Genomic DNA, 16,872 nt, shown 5'->3' on the forward strand with positions numbered 1-16,872 from the left:
AAATAGCCACTCCTTTTCATAGACTCATATTATGATTGGGGTCCCACAGAGTTTGGTTCTTGGCCCATTACTGTTTCTAATATTCATTATGATGGTCTAATTCATTACAAAGTATTGTCTAATTCATTACAAAGGAACATAAATTTATATTGAGAGGAGATAATTGTATTGTTATTTATTTTATTTTTTTTTGCCTGATGCTATGTAAATTTGCTTCCTTGCCTCATTATGCTAATATTAATTTATGCATGTCAAGATATTCAATCATCATATAAAATCCTATATATTTTTTAAATTATATATAGCTATAGACATGGAATGATGGTGGACACCAAGTAAACTTAATTAAAATTTTCAAGTACTATTTTAGAACTTTAAACATTTACTCCAATGACATTAACCATTAGAACTCATTTAAAAATTCTTTTCCCATTTATTTTTAAATACAACTATTGAAACTTTTTAACTTTCTAACTGTGGAAAACATTCTTATTAGATAATATTCTGTTTTTTCAGCTTAGTTTACTGAATAATTGTTGCCTCAACTTTGCACTTATTATCAGTTTTCCTTTCAACCAGCACATTTTGACATCTCTCTCACTCCTGTAAAGGAAATGATTATGTCGTCAACATCTTGAAATCTCTTTCCTTTGAGAGCAGTTTTTACCTTAGGAAAAAGGAAGGAGTCCAGTGATGCTAGATTGGGAGAGTAGGGTGGATGGTTAATCAGTACCGTGCCATGTTTCATAAGAAATGTCTTCACAAAAAGTGCAGAATGGGCAGGATTAGTGTCATCCAAGAAGAACCAGCTGTATTTCTCTTGTGGCTTCACCCGGGAAGTGCACTTTTGTAGCCTTCGAAGCAGCTGTACATAGAATTCAGCATTCACTCTCTTCCTGTCAGGTACAATTTGTGAATCACACCCTGTTTTGTCAAACAAACATGATCATCATCATCATCTTTATCCTGGATGTCCTTAAACAAAATTTTTTGAACCTTGTTGACGATTTTGAAGTCCATGCTCTGACACTTTGTCTCTGGGTTGTACTGAAGCACTAAACAAACATCTCCGTTTACAATACATTTGAGGAAATTAGGATTGTTTTGACAAGTCTGAGTGAAGTCTTCGTTTAATAATCTTTTCATTTATCCATGAGGCTGTGCAACACAAATTTTGCACAGACCTTTCTTTTCCCTAAATCTTCATCCAAAATTTCGCAAATTTTATCTTTATTCATATCCAACTCATCAGCCATCATTCCGAAGGTCAAGCGACAGTCTCTTGCCACAACTTAACGAACTTTTGCGACTCTATTCATTTCAAGATGTTGACAGATGTCCACTTCTTAGATCATAAATGTAACAGTTGTCTCTGAACTGCTTATATCATTCAAACACACTGGTACAACTTAACATTTCATCACCATAACTAGTTTTTAATATTTCATTCATTTTTCTTGCAGATTTTCCCAATTTAAAGCAAAGTTGATTGTTTGCTCCATTGCAAAGTCACGACATGGAATGTTAAAGCTGCTAACAGAACTGGTTGTTACATGCAGCCTTTCAGTGTGGACAATCTTTGCACCACCATCAGTTGGTGGAAGTTTGAACTGTGACATAACACTTCCATTTATTTACAAATTAATCAGACATGACCACAACAACACCAGGCAGGAAACTTTTTGCTCCAACTCATATATACAGGGTGATTCACTACTGGTGCGACAAACTTGCAGGAGGTGTAGGGCGCACAAAGACAAATCGCATAGCATTGCAGGGTCCGAAATGCCTTTGTCATGCGGTAGAGGACATTGAACGGGAGGTCACGTGAACAGCGATCCCTCTGGAGGTCAGCATTTGTGAAACGGTTCCCGAGGCAGTAGAATGGACGAGTATTCAAACGTTGAACTGGCCGACATGCACCTCGCGTATGGAGCTGCGGACTGTAATGGGCGCACCACTCTGCGCTTGTACCAGGAACATTTCCCGCAGCACAGGCGTGCTCCTCATCATACGATTTTCGCACGTGTGCACAGAAGGTTACGTGAGACTGGTTGTTTCACGAGAGGTACCATGAATCGAGAGCAAATGACGAGGACGCCAGACAATGAGGAGAATGTCCTACGTCTTGCAGAAGGCAATCCGAGTATGAGTACTTGAGCGATAGGCCAACGATTGGGTATTTCCCAATTCACTGTATGGAAGATACTGTCAACAAACCAAATGAGTTCATACCATCTGCAACGAGTCCAATCGTTGGACCCTTCTAATTATTCACTCCGGAGGACTTTTGCTACTTGGTTTCTTCAACAGAGTGCGGCAGACAGCGCATTTGCTGCGTCCGTATTATTCACGGATGAGGCAAGTTTCACAAGAGAGGGAACCTTCAATCAACATAATGCCCATTTGTGGGCTTTGGAGAACCCCCATGGTACGCGAACACGTGCAACTCAACGCCGTTTCTCTGTCAATTTTTGGGCCGGCATTGTTGGAGACCACCTCATTGGATCAAGTATGCCTTACCATCCAGACCACCTCGTCTGGACGGTAGGGCATACTTGATCTTTCTACAGCAAGTCCTGCCCGAACTTATTGAAGAAGCACATGTTCCTCAGTCGTTGTGCCGCTCAATGTGGTTCCAGCATGATGGGGCTCCCCCACATTACACCAATGACGTCCGCCAACACCTAAACGTTACATTTGGACAGCATTGGATAGGTCATGGTGGTCCGGTTTTTTGGCCTGCTAGATCGCCGGACCTATCATGCCTGGACTTCTTCTGCTGGGGTCAAACGAAGACATTGGTGTGCGAGATCCCCCGTTAATTCGGTTGAAGACCTCCTCGCTCGCATCTCAGTAGCTGCCAGGGAGATTCGAGACACGCCAGGAATCTTCCAGAACGTTAGGGATTCCATGCAGCGGCGCTGTGAAGCCTGTGTGACTGCTTCTGGTCGAACTTTCGAACACCTCTGTAGCATGGCTTTTTGCCAATGTAAAACTTGTCATTAAAATGATTTCTGTTACAATAACGAGTTGCTGTTTCTGTTCTTTTTCTTTGCTTCTTTGTTCACGCGATCTCCCGCATGACGAAGGCATTTCGGACCCTGCAATGCTATGTGATTCCGATTCGTCTTTGTGCCCCCTACACCTCCTGCAAATTTGTCGCAAGGGTAGTGAATCACCCTGTATATATATATATATATATATAAAGAATTATTATTATTAGTATAAAATATAGTAAGTAGATATTTAGACTAATGAAAATACGATGTACCCTGGGAGCGATATACGTGTTGACTGAAAGGGGGGGGGGGAAAGATAGGAATCGTAATTAAAAAATAATAAATATAACAATGGAAAAAATAAACCAAATGGAATTTTGATGAGACGACCAAGGTGGAAATAGCATTGTGGCGTCATTCGTAATTTTAGTGTCTTCTACAGAGGTCATCCACCAAAATAATTAAAAAGACAGCAATACTCTTACTTCTGTTTCCGACATGCTCTGTATGTCAAGGTACATGTGCAAAAAACCACGTGGTAAATCTAATATAAATTTTGAATATAATTTAGAATAAAGTTAGCCAAAACAAAAATGTGTTGATAAAGTAATACATACAGATCATGGATGACCTTACAGAAGTAAGTAGAACGCTATGAAGGTGGAAATACCAAAGACAAAGGTAAGGAAAATTCGAATGACGGGAACTTACCGCTACTGGTCGAACTGACAGAAAAGACTATGTCAGAGGATTACCAGTGTATTTATGCTTGGGCACATTAGCGGCGTCTAGCGTTAGACCAAATTTCGGTATATATTTGAGATGAAATGAAATGAAATTACGTAGGCGGTGAAAACTACGCTAGGATTAAGTACATGATGCTCCAACTGCCCAGGATAGTAAGAAATATAATAGCTGACAAAGTAGCAATAGAAGGCAGCTAAACTTTGTTAAGGCGAAAAATAGCTTGGGTAAAGTTAGAAAAATAGAGCCCTGGTGTTGCGGTCGATAAACTAATGGTGCACAGGCATAAAATGTAGAGGTTAACAAAGTAAAAAGATGATTATAGTAGAAATATGTAGTTTGGCTAGGGTGGTTCGGGGGTTGCTAACCCATTCCTATAGTTAGAACCCTGAACGTCTGAGAGTTAGTGCATCATGTATTTAAGTCAGTTGTGTTAAAAGTGGTATAATTGAATACAATTAAGCTATAATATTCGCATATAAATAAAGTTAGGCTTGAAAGTAATTACAGGATAAATACACTGTGTTAGGCCAATTGGTGGGTACGAGTTTTCCAGGCTATAAGACACCACAGAGGCCTAGTGTATTGTATTTACACTATATACATACTTGATATGTATGGGAATAATTATATGTCAATAATGCTGTTTATATTAATCTCCTTAAGGTTCTTGTGCCTTAGTATGTTAAGGGCTTTTATGATATGATGGCGCAGATATGCTATAGGAAAAAGATTGTTTATCAGTTTCCTGTATAATATCCTGATGTTATCAATGGCTGTTTCATTATCGCTGCATATGGTTGCTATTCTGGTGCATTATGCCAGAATAACTATGTTTAACCTGTTTATGTATGGAGCCAGATAACTATGATAACATACTACATGGGCAGAGTAGAATAAATTTGACCCCTGGTACACATGCTCTGTACTGTATTCCGCAACACAATTATAACTCGATACATGCACATTCAACACACACAATACAGAGGACAACAGCATTTAATGCTTCTAACTTAGATAAATATGGGATCCATAACCTTAAATTCAACACCTGCAAAAATAAACTATGTTTAACCTGTCCTTGCATGCACCCACAACATATAACAAATGATGCATCAAAACCTACATTTTGTAAAACTAGTAATGTTATATACCTCATAACCCAGCCTGTAACATAAAATACGTTGGACAAACTAGCAATAAATTACACCTGAGAATTAATCAACACAGATCAGACATCAATAACTACCTAATTAGAAATAGTAACAATATAGAACAAGAAATAGAATTTCTGCATTTTCAAGCTCACATCTTCAGCTATACAAAGTATATACATATCCATACTAGCACAGATCAGTAACACTAACATTAGAACTAATCAAGAAGAAATATTTATGTTAAAACTAAAAACCTTATACCCATATGGTCTAAATAATAAATTCAACTATAAAATTATTACCAACAAATTAACAGACTGCTGTATATATGACAAATTCAATATAATTAAATTCCACAATAAACCACACAAACGTACTAAAAAATCTAAAAGTACCAGCATTAAACACAAGCCTATTTTAGGCGATTTTTATACCACCCTTATAGAATGGGATAAAAACATTATAGATGTACATTATATACATAATTTACTTTTCAGTACTAAACACAATATACTGAGAGCACTGCACAAGTTCATACACACTTTCAACTTTGAGTCCAAACATCTCTTTCATACTAAACAATATTTGTAAATTCAACCTAAAAAACAAATGCACTACAACAAGTGATAATGAATCAATCATAATCTTGAACTTCAATAGCCAGATCATGGACAATGTAAATATCAATAAACTTATAAATCAGCATAATCATCTACTTCCTAATGGCAGCCGAAGTTATATAAAAGTAAGTTATAAATACAAAAAACCCTTTGGATTATTAGCCTGTAACTACAAATCCATAGCTACCAATTTAATATCCCATATTGCAGACACCAGCAACTGCATATGCAAACATAGTAACATGCAACAATATATTGATCCAGACTATGGACACATCATCACTGGTAATCTAAACATAATTACAGACCCAATTCTCAGATATGTACTATCACAAGGATTTAAATTCAGACCATGTACCAAATTAAATATAACCACCTTCAATAAACAGATATATCAAGATCTGGTAAACTACTGCTTCCAACTAGCTTACAAAAACAACACACCTACAGAAGCATACCATATGTGGATTAGCCATACATTCACTCTATTCTAGCAAAAATATGCTTTACCCAATTCAAATATATATAACCAGCATAAATACTACAACTTAGCTAAATTAAAGCAAAAACTACTAGAAATACACAAAGACTTCATAATCACACCTGTAGATAAAGCTGCAAACAACTTTGCATTCATTTGCAAATCTTTTTATGCACAAACTTTGACAAATGAACTTAACTCCAGCAATACTTACAAACCTATATCCAGTACCTGCAATAGCATTACAAAAAAACTAATAGCCTTCAATAAAAAACTAAAGCTGAACCTGAACAATTACAACTTGCCTTATATATACTTCATTCCAAAATTTCATAAAAAACCCATAGGTTTCAGGTTCATAACCTCCTGCAAAAATACTTGTGCACAAACCTGGAAAAACACTAGAACAACTATTGCAACCACTGCTGCATAACATACAAAACAGCAGAATCATAGGCAACAACCTACCGGTATTAAAATTTCTGCAGAATAATAAAGTCAACAATATTCAAACATTTGATTTCCACAGCCTATTTACAAGTATCAATCAAACCAATCTAAAATCTGTACTCAAAGAAATCTATGCTAAATATAAGAATTATATATCCTGCAAGACACATATTACTGGATCAACATACTGAACCAATGTATCTCCAATAATTTTATATGTGACGGTGTGCCATTGGTTTGTTGATACAGTGTATCAACAAACCAATGGAACACCTATGGGCAGCCCAGCCTTGTGCATAATTGCTAACCTATATCTATATTGGTCAGAAACATCATTTCCACAGGACCTTATCCTATATAGGTATATAGATGACTTCATAGTGATCAACAGCCCGAATTTCATCAAGGATTATGGACATTTATACCCAAACGAACTCATACTGGAAGAAACAAACAACTTTGATACAGCAGCCCATTTCTTGGATCTAGACATTAAGTTAAAGAATGACATAGCCTCCATCAATTTATACAACAAACGTGAAGCATTCAACTTTAGCATAGTAAACCTCACACAATGGAATTCAAATATTTCCAAACAGGTACATGCCAATGTTATTCTGGCACAATGCACCAGAATAGCAACCATATGCAGCGATAATGAAACAGCCATTGATAACATCAGAATATTATACAGGAAACTGATAAACAATCTTTTTCCTATAGCATATCTGCGCCATCATATCATAAAAGCCCTTAACATACTAAGGCACAAGAACCTTAAGGAGATTAATATAAACAGCATTATTGACATATAATTATGCCCATACATATCAAGTGTATATATAGTGTAAATACAATACACAATACATATAAATAACTTTATTTATATGTGAATATTATAGCTTAATTGTATTCAATTATACCACTTTTAACACAACTGACTTAAATACATGATGCACTAACTCTCAGACATTCGTTCAGGGTCCTAACTATAGGAACGGGTTTGCAACCCCCGAACCACCCTAGCCAAACTACATATTTCTACTATAATCATCTTTTTACTTTGCTAACCTCTACATTTTATGCCCTGTGTGCCATTAGTTTATCGACTGCAACACCAAGGCTCTATTTTTCTAACTTTACCCAAGCTATTTTTCGCCTTAACAAAGTTTAGCTGCCTTCTATTGCTACTTTGTCAGCTATTATATTTCTTACTATCCTGGGCAGTTGGAGCATCATGTACTTAATCCTAGCATAGTTTTCACTGCCCACGTAATTTCATTTCATTTCATCTCAAACATACACCGAAATTTGGTCTAACGCTAGGCGCTGCTAATGTGCCCAAGCATAAATACACTGGTAATCCTCTGACAACAGTCTTTTCTGTCAGTTTGACCAGTAGCGGTAAGTTCCCGTCATTCGAATTTTCCTTACCTTTGTCTTTGGTATTTCCACCTTCATAGCGTTCTACTTACTTCTGTAAGGTCATCCATGATCTGTATGTATTACTTTATCAACACATTTTTGTTTTGGCTAACTTTATTCTAAATTATATTCAAAATTTATATTAGATTTACTACGTGGTTTTTCGCACGTGTACCTTGACATACAGAGCATGTCGGAAACAGAAGTAAGAGTATTGCTGTCTTTTTCATTATTTTGGTGGATGACTTCTGTAGAAGACACTAAAATTATGAATGATGCCACAATGCTATTTCCACCTTGGTCGTCTCATCAAAATTCCATTTGGTTTATTTTTTCCATTGTTATATTTATTATTTTTTAATTACGATTCCTATCTTTCCCCCCCCTTTCGGTCAACACGTATATCGCTCCCAGGGTACACCGTATTTTCATTAGTCTAAATATCTACTTACTATATTTTATACTAATAATAATAATTCTTTATATATACATTATGGTTGTAGGGTATCTTTGCGTTAGCAGTGACCCTGATCCATATTTCATGTTATCGTAATACTGCTTATCTAATCATATCTAAATCTTAATTTCTTCCCCCCCCCATGCATATACCAACAGCTTCTTCATTCTACATTCTATTTTTCTATAAGATTATATATGTGTGTGTATATATAGGGTAATTCAGGAGGAGAAGAGTAAATATTGTAGGAGGCTTATAGTATTGGTTATTCTGAGTAAAAAGTCCATGTAATTCATTGGTATATGTGTCCAATTCTCAATGGATATGGAGATACAGCTGTTTGAAACTGGCACACACACACAGTTCCCTGAATCAGATGTGACCAAGAAGCAGTTATAACCTGATGCAGTTTGGTGTTAGAAGTGTTAAGAATGCCACACATCTTCACACATGCTGAATATGCTGATATGATGTTTTGTGTCTGGTTTTTGTGGTGGAAGTGCTACTGCTGCTTGTAGAAAATACCATCGACGGTTTACCAATCACAGGATACCGGATTCAAGTGTGCTTACACCAAACTGCATGAAACTGGTACAATTCCCAGCTCATATTTCTTCTGAACATGCAAATGAACAAAATGTGGATGAAATAGAACACATTCTTCAGTTAGTAAAACGTAGTCCTACTGCTAGCACACGAAGAATTTCTACACATAATGGTGTTCCACAGACAACAGTATGGCGAACATTACATGAGCACACCTTGTATCCATTTCACATACAGCGGGTGCAACACCTTCAACCAGGAGATGATGCCAAACAGTTGGAATTTTGTTGTTGGGTAAATAGTAATCACCGATTAATTCCATTAATGCTGTTCAGCAATGAGCTAATCTCACCCATGATAATCACCAATTAATTCCATTAATGCTGTTCAGCAATGAGCTAATCTCACCCATGACAGTATCAACAACACCGTATCTCTCATAGATGGTCAGACAAAAATCCACATGTCACTGTAGAAACAAATTTTCAACATCGCTTCTCTGTAAATGTGTCACAAAATTGTCTTACAGAGCCCATTTACCTAGAATTTCTGCAAAACAAACTTCCACTACTATTGGAGGATGTTCCTTTAGCTATAAAGATTGGTATATACTTTCAGCATGATGGAGCTTCTGCACATTATACCCGTCTGGTGATAAAATATCTAAATCAAACTTTCCCTGAACAGTGGATCGGCCACAGTGGTCGTCCCATTCATTGGCCACCAAAGTCTCCAGACTTCACTCCGTTAGATTTTTGTTTGTGAGGATGGATGAAAAGCATAGTACACAAAGAAAAGGTGAATACAAGAGACAAATTGCTCGCTCACATTTGGAATACTGCTGCCCTCATAAAGGAATGCCAGGCAACCTCAGAAGAACAACACGTCATATTACAACAAGAGTTCAAGGTGCATTGAGATTGGTGGTGGGATTTTCATACATTTATTGTGAACTGTAAAAAATTTGTGAATTATTTGTGTTTTGTATTATTCAAAAAATAAATAAATAAATACAAACAATAAGTCATTTATCGTTCTTTAATACCTCTCATAATGGCTTTGTGCACTCCACTTTTAAACAGCTGTATCTCCGTATCCATTGAGAATTGGACACATGTTTATATGAACTTTTTTATTAGAATAATCAATACTATAACCTCCCAAAATATTTACTATTTCTCCTGAATCACCCTTTATGTGTGTGTGCTTGGTGATTATAAAACAAGCATAAAACAACTGCAAAAAGACTTGAGCTAGGATAGATTGACAGAATAATCTGTCATCCTTCCAACATGTTTGATTTTTTTTTTTTTTTTTTTTTATGAATTGCATAAATATTTACTGTACATTTTTTATTATTATTAAGGAAATCGCCGGTACTTGCCAGCTTTCAAGTCTGTATCACAACGTCATCCGGAAATTAAGCCAAATGGAAACAAACAAAATGCTGCTTTAGAAAATGGTCAGCAAGAGGCTAAAGATGGCAATATTTATAAACTACCTCTCATCAGGTATCAGGGTGCTATAGTTGACGTTGGGAAACTTTTACAGCAGCTCGAGCGCAGTGAGAAGGCCCGTGCTGATGCTGAGCGGATGGTCAGAGAGCTGGAAGATGAACTTGGTAAATTATTGATACTATAAGAATATTTTTTTTTTATGAATGACGTACTATAAAATTAAATTCTTTAAATATTAGCTAACTTGCTATAATTCTAATATAGTTATCTAAATTTGAACACCACCACTACCACCAGCAAAGGTACTGGCTGCACCTTCGCTGGTGAGACAGCGAAATGCTGGTAGTCTTCATATTACTATACCATTCTCTTTGGCTCTCAACACTAAAGATCTTAATTACAGAAATGCTTTGTCTCTAAATTAGTTATCACATGTATCCCCTGAAAATATGAGAAGTGAAAACTTATTTGTCCTGTCCATTGTTGGCACCTTTGATATTAATTTATTTTATCTGTCATTATGCTTTCATTTCAGGCTTGTGATACATTTATTTTGCTGGTTTTTTTTTTTAACTTTATTAATTTATATTTTTCTTGACTTTATTTTATTTTATAAATTATTTGTTTCATTTAATTACTTTAACTATTCTGACCAGAACTTAGTAATTATTAAACAACTTCAACATTAACTAGCCCTCACTGGAATACCATAAACAGTGAAACTCTGCTATAGCACCATTGAGCAGACTGCAATATTCTTGACATTATAATCAAGTGATGTTATACCTGAGATTGATATATTTTTTTTTAATTGTGTTCAATTTAATAGAAATTTAATTAGAAGATATAAAATGCATACATACACACAGTCATGGCTCCATTTACACTAAATATTATTTCACTTTCATAGGTACAGGTCGACCATCATTAATCTGGCCACCGGTAATCTGGTTCCCTCCGCTAATTCAGACATAATTTCCGTGAACATAATTTCAAATTTCCCGGGTCAGCGCACCAACCTGCTGCTACTGTTGTCGTGGCGTTGGTTGCAGCATCAGCTGTTGGCACGAACTCGTAAATACTGAAAAGCCATTCCCACTTGTTTTTCTGCATTTATTATTATAACCTGTTCACATTTAGCCCCAGCCATGGTTCAAATGCATAAAGGAAGTGCTTCTCGTGGTGTAAAGTGCAAACACTGCATTGTCCATAACAAATAAAGTTGAACTTCTGAAAAACTCAACAGCGGTGTGTCTGTGAGAAGTTTAACTCTGCTTAATTGTAAATTCCAGCAATTTCTCTCAGTTCCTCTTATTTTAGTAATTTTCATTTAGCCATTCCATTTTAGATTTTTTTTTTTATTTATTTATTTTTTTTTTTACAACACACTTGTACAAACTTGCGGAAAAACACAACACAATATGATGGATGATACAGCGCGCTACCAAACTTGTTTTCAAAAAATCTCTAACAATACTGATAAACTTATTGCGATGTTTGAAGGTTTATTTTATCGCAATTAGTCTTATTGCACTGCTCGCCGCACATGCAATAAACTAATCACAAACGACCTTCATGTGTATGCCGTAATAGCGTCACACATATGTGGCCGACACGGCTTCTCAAGAAATAAAGTAACCTACTGGGCCATGTCGGCCACATATGCAACATAAAAAAAGACACTTGATATTTTAAGCAAAAAAACGACAACACTGATATTACAATATTTATTTTAGAATTACTAATAAAATTATTTGCTAAATATTTTTTGGTCCCTGGGGAATTTTTTTCTTAAACTAGCTTGGTTTTTTTTTTTTTTTTTTTTTTTGTTTTGGTTTTATTGGCGCATTAGCTACTAAGGCTATAATGCGCCAAGACCATTAAACTAGCTTGGCATCAATGTAAAGGTAGGATGGGGTGGTTAGCTGTTGGATAATCTGTATGTGCTAAAATAGTCACCGGTGATCCCTTAAACTCACTAATCCGGCACCCCACAGGTCCCAACACTGCCGGATTAGTGACAGTCAACCTGTATTACACACCGTATAAAATACATATTTTGTAGCCGACAGGGCTAGCCGAGTGGGTAAAGTACCTGCCCGGCAACCCAAAGGTCACGGGTTCGATTCCCGCCTCGGGCTTGGATCAAAGTACTGCAAAAACCTTGGGAGGTGCAATATGGCCACAGAAGCCGATGCGCCAACAACTACCAAATCAAAAAAAAAAAAAAAAAAAAACATATTTTGTATTTTGTGCACTGCATATTCTTTTGAACCAAAATAAGTAGAATTTTTCAGTAATGTCTTCATAATTCATCATGATCAAAATTAAGCAGCTCAGATTGATGGGCAACTTACTATGATATTCTGATTCCTTTGTTGTTTAAAATACTTTAAAAGAGCCCTAGCCTAGCCAACATTACAATGTTCAGGTTCATTACAATATAGCATATGCATTTCATTTTGCTACGGTTGTTTTCACATGACTGTTTATTGTTTATTTTGAATTGCAAATTGTGTGTGCTGTTAAATTCCATAAATTAAATTCATGAGTAACACATTTCTTCTGCCTGTTTCCTATTTCTCTCTAAAAACTTTCATTTTATCAACACTTTTCATGTGCCATCCATTGTGAAAGTGTTGTACTGTATGATGTAAAAACCTTGTTAATAGAATGATGCAAACTGACCAAAATTCAAAATAAAACAATGTTCCTGAGAAGAAGGTACTACCATGTTTGCTTGATAATAATTGTTCAACTTCTTGAAAAGTTTCTCTTAAGATTTGAGATTATCTGTAATGAGGCACCGTCTAGAAAGAAAAAGTTTGCAAATATAGTGCTAAACATATAACAAGGACTGGCTTAGTTAAATAATCAAAGCTTCTGTGGTACACACACACACTTAGTGATCACTGAATTATTGACAGCAAACCTAATACTGTGTTTGGACCACCATTTGCACAGATAACAGCTGCTATTTGCCTAGGCATTAATTCCATGAGATGTCTGAAGACATTCATAGGGATCTGTAGCCATGCTCCTACAAGGCTTTCCACAGTGTTGGAATAGATGACAGTTGTGTATCCATATACCTCATGTTTGAGGTCAGGTGAATTTTGAGGCCAATCGAGATGGGTTATGCGAGGGGTGTTCAATAAATTATCTACCCAAGGTACTTCCCACAGTTATATTTCAATGATTCATGATTTATCATGTTCCTACACATCTCAACTTGAATCATATTAAAATTTTGATCCCACTATGCTTTTAGTTTGTGCTTCTGTAACAGAAAGAAGGAAAGCACTTGAATCAAATTATGGATTTGCTGAAATTGGAAATTGCTGAAATTTGCTGAAATTGCTGAAATTCAGTCATCAAGTTTCTCACCAAAGAAGGAAATGGGCCAAAGGCCATTCATGAAAGAATGTTGGCTGTGTATGGCAAAAGTGCACCTTCACAGTACCAGGTGAAATTCTGGTCAAAACAATTCAAGTGAGATAGAGAGTCCATCAAAGATGATCTGCGTCCAGGAAGGCCTGTGACAGCGATCCCTCCAGAAATGTGCCATGCTGTGGAAACCCTTGTGCTCAATGACCAACATTTAAAGGTGTCCCAAATCTCTAGGAAATGTGAAATATCTGAGGGAACAGGTATAACCATCCTCCATGAACATTTGGTGATGACTGAGGTCAGTGCAAGGTGGATCCCCAAATTTTCTGACTCCTGTGTAGAACCAATTCAGAGTACAGTGTTGTGAGGAGAATTTAGATCTTTATGGAAGGGATCCTGAAACTTTCATCTCCAGAATCATTACAAATATGGGTTCATCACTGGGATCCTGAGACCAAGCAAGAATCAATGCGATGGAAGCACAAGGGTTCTCCACCCAAAAAATTTCAGACACAACCTTCAGCTGGCGAGATTATGACCACCATTTTTTGGGATGCTGAGGGAATTCTGTACATTCACTACTTGGAACACAAGTAGACAGTCACTGAGGAGTCATATGCATCCCTACTGTACAACCTAAGGATGTATAAAGGAAAAATGCCATGGAAAACTTTCCAGAGGTGTGCTACTGCTTCACAACTTTGTACCAGTGCACAGGTCACATGCTGTTGCTGCTGCTTTGAGAAACTGTGACTTTACAGAACTTACTCATCCACCTTACAGGCTGGATCTGGCTCCCAGTGACTAATTCCCGTTTCAACGCCTGAAGAAAAATGTTCATAGACATTGCTTTGCTGATGATAATGAACTGAAGTCTGCTGTTTGTGTGTTCTTTGCTGGACAGGACAAAGAATTTTATTTGTCTGGTATTTCCTCATTGCCAACAAAATGGAACAAGTGTATTGAAGTTCAGGGAAGTTACATTGAAAAATAAAAACGGATTTTTGCCTGTCTCATTTGCTTCATAGGTAGGTAGATAATTTATTGAACGTCCTTTGTATCTTCACTGTATTCCTCGAACCACTTGTGCATAGTGTGGGCCCAATGACATGGTGCATTATCATCCTGCAAACTCCCATTTCTTCCAGGGAAAAAATGCATCATGGCAGGGTGCCCATGGTTTCTTAAGAGCTGCCACTAGACTTCACCAGTAAAATGTTGGCCCATGCGCACAAGGGGTTCAAGTTCTTGCCCAGCAAGACATGCCCCATATTAAACAACCACTGCCACCTACCTGGAAGTTGGCATCGTGCATGATGGATCCACGAATTTGTGTTGCTTGTGGCTCACATGGTGTCCGTCAGCATGTTGCATCAGTATTTGGACTCATCCAACCAGCACACTCATTTCCAGTCCTCCAGTGTCCAACCACCTTGTTGTTGACACCACAGCATTCACTTCACTATGATCAACAGTGAGGAGAGGGCGTCTTTTTTTGGTCATCTGCTGTGGAACCCATATGTCTAAGTGTGCGGCACATCATCATTGGGGTATTCTTCTTGCATTCCCCTATTGCAATGTCAGCTATCACACAGTAACTTGCCATTTAGCCTGTGCGATATGCTGCATCTTCACCCACCATGAACATCCACCTTTCATATTCCTTTACAGTTCTGTCAACAGGAGGAGGTTTTATCCATTCTTAACCACAGTGGGCCTTGAGCAACTGACAAAATGTACCACTTTCCAACGTGGGAGCATTCAGCACATGGGCACCCACAATCATGCCCCATTTGAAACTCTGTTATATCTTTACTATGTCCCATGACTGCTACTTTATCTCTTTGACTTGCACAACCAGACGCAAATTGCCACTGCTAAGTGTACAAAGCCGTTCAGTTTTTTATAGTGTGAGCTATGCAGCATAGTCCATTATGGATGGGTTGGTCACAATTGAGTGATCACTGAATTGTGACCAACCCATCACTGAGTATGTATAACATGAATAAGAGTGCAATGTCACATCATCATCTGTGCCTATAGGCTTTGGTTTCGTGACATTGTACATAAGGAGTTGTATATGCTTATTATACAATGTAATGAAATGTCACAATATAAACTTTTTAAAGAAAGAGCTAAAAATAATTAAATTAAAAATAGACAGTATAAAGTTTGACTAATAGCCAAGGTATGCAATTTTGAAAGATATTGTAACTGAGCTAAACCGGCACAATTTATGTGAAGATTTTCTTAAGCAACTCACTCATGATGTTTTAACCGAGTTGTTATTTCTTAGTTTGCTTTAACTGAGTTTGACTGTACGCTACTGTACTCTGACATTGCTGCTTTGTGCATGCTGCTGCTGCTGTCAGTACTGTATGTAAACATACCTTTAACTTACCACCTACGAAATATATTTTTTATGTATATATAGTTCGAAAGCAAAAACATATGACTAATTCTAAATTATTGTGCACTTAATAGATTTATGAATAAAAATGGAAGAGAGACTAAAATATTCATATTTATATTATTTTTTCCCCCTCAGCAGAATTAATGTCTTGTTTCATTTAAAAAACAAGCTTAATAAATAATTAAAAAACATTTTACATTTTTTAATTATTCATTAAAAAAATTAAAATTGCATTTGATAAGTATTGAAGTTCATTAATAAAAATCATGTATTAGTATAACCCAAACAGAAGTAAATTTTCAGAAATAAAAAAGAAAATCGGGTCTGTCAGACCAGACATCATGACTGATTTGTTAAATACATAAGTTATGTGTACTAGAAGTACACATAACTGGGTGGTTAACACAGTTTAAACAGAGGCACAGCATTTGTCAGATTGCCGTTCAAGATGAAAAACTAAGTAGTGATGCACTGGCCACCCAAGAATTCATCAATGAGTTTTAAACCAATGTTGAAACCAATGAATTTGTGCCCAGAGCAAATTTACAATGCTGATGAAACAGGATTGTACTGGAAATGGCTTCCTTCAAAACTTTCGGTTACAAAACTGAGGTAAAAGCTCCAGGATATAAAATGCAAAAGCAAAGATTGGCAGTTCTTTGCTGGGCCAAATTTCTTTCTCATTTTTTTGAAACTCTGTATAATCGGAACGGCCTTTCTTGAGTATTTC

The 16,872-nt window shown here is 36.6% G+C and overlaps 1 protein-coding gene across 4 annotated transcripts in view; it reads left to right on the forward strand.

Moving 5' to 3' along the window:
- Window positions 1-16,872, forward strand: part of LOC150081594 (cell division cycle and apoptosis regulator protein 1-like) — a 550,339-nt gene that overhangs the window by 519,059 nt on the left and 14,408 nt on the right. For all 4 annotated transcript variants that reach the window (XM_090380560.1, XM_090380561.1, XM_090380562.1 and 1 more), the window contains one exon: window positions 10,249-10,503. In XM_090380560.1, the coding sequence (XP_090236686.1) occupies window positions 10,249-10,503 (255 nt within the window). The remainder of the gene's footprint in view (window positions 1-10,248; window positions 10,504-16,872) is intronic.

This window comes from Mastigoproctus giganteus, chromosome 8 (genome assembly GCF_048544385.1).
Source record: "Mastigoproctus giganteus isolate SK-2022 chromosome 8, ASM4854438v1, whole genome shotgun sequence".
In the NCBI taxonomy this organism is placed as follows: Eukaryota; Metazoa; Arthropoda; class Arachnida; order Uropygi; family Thelyphonidae; genus Mastigoproctus; species Mastigoproctus giganteus.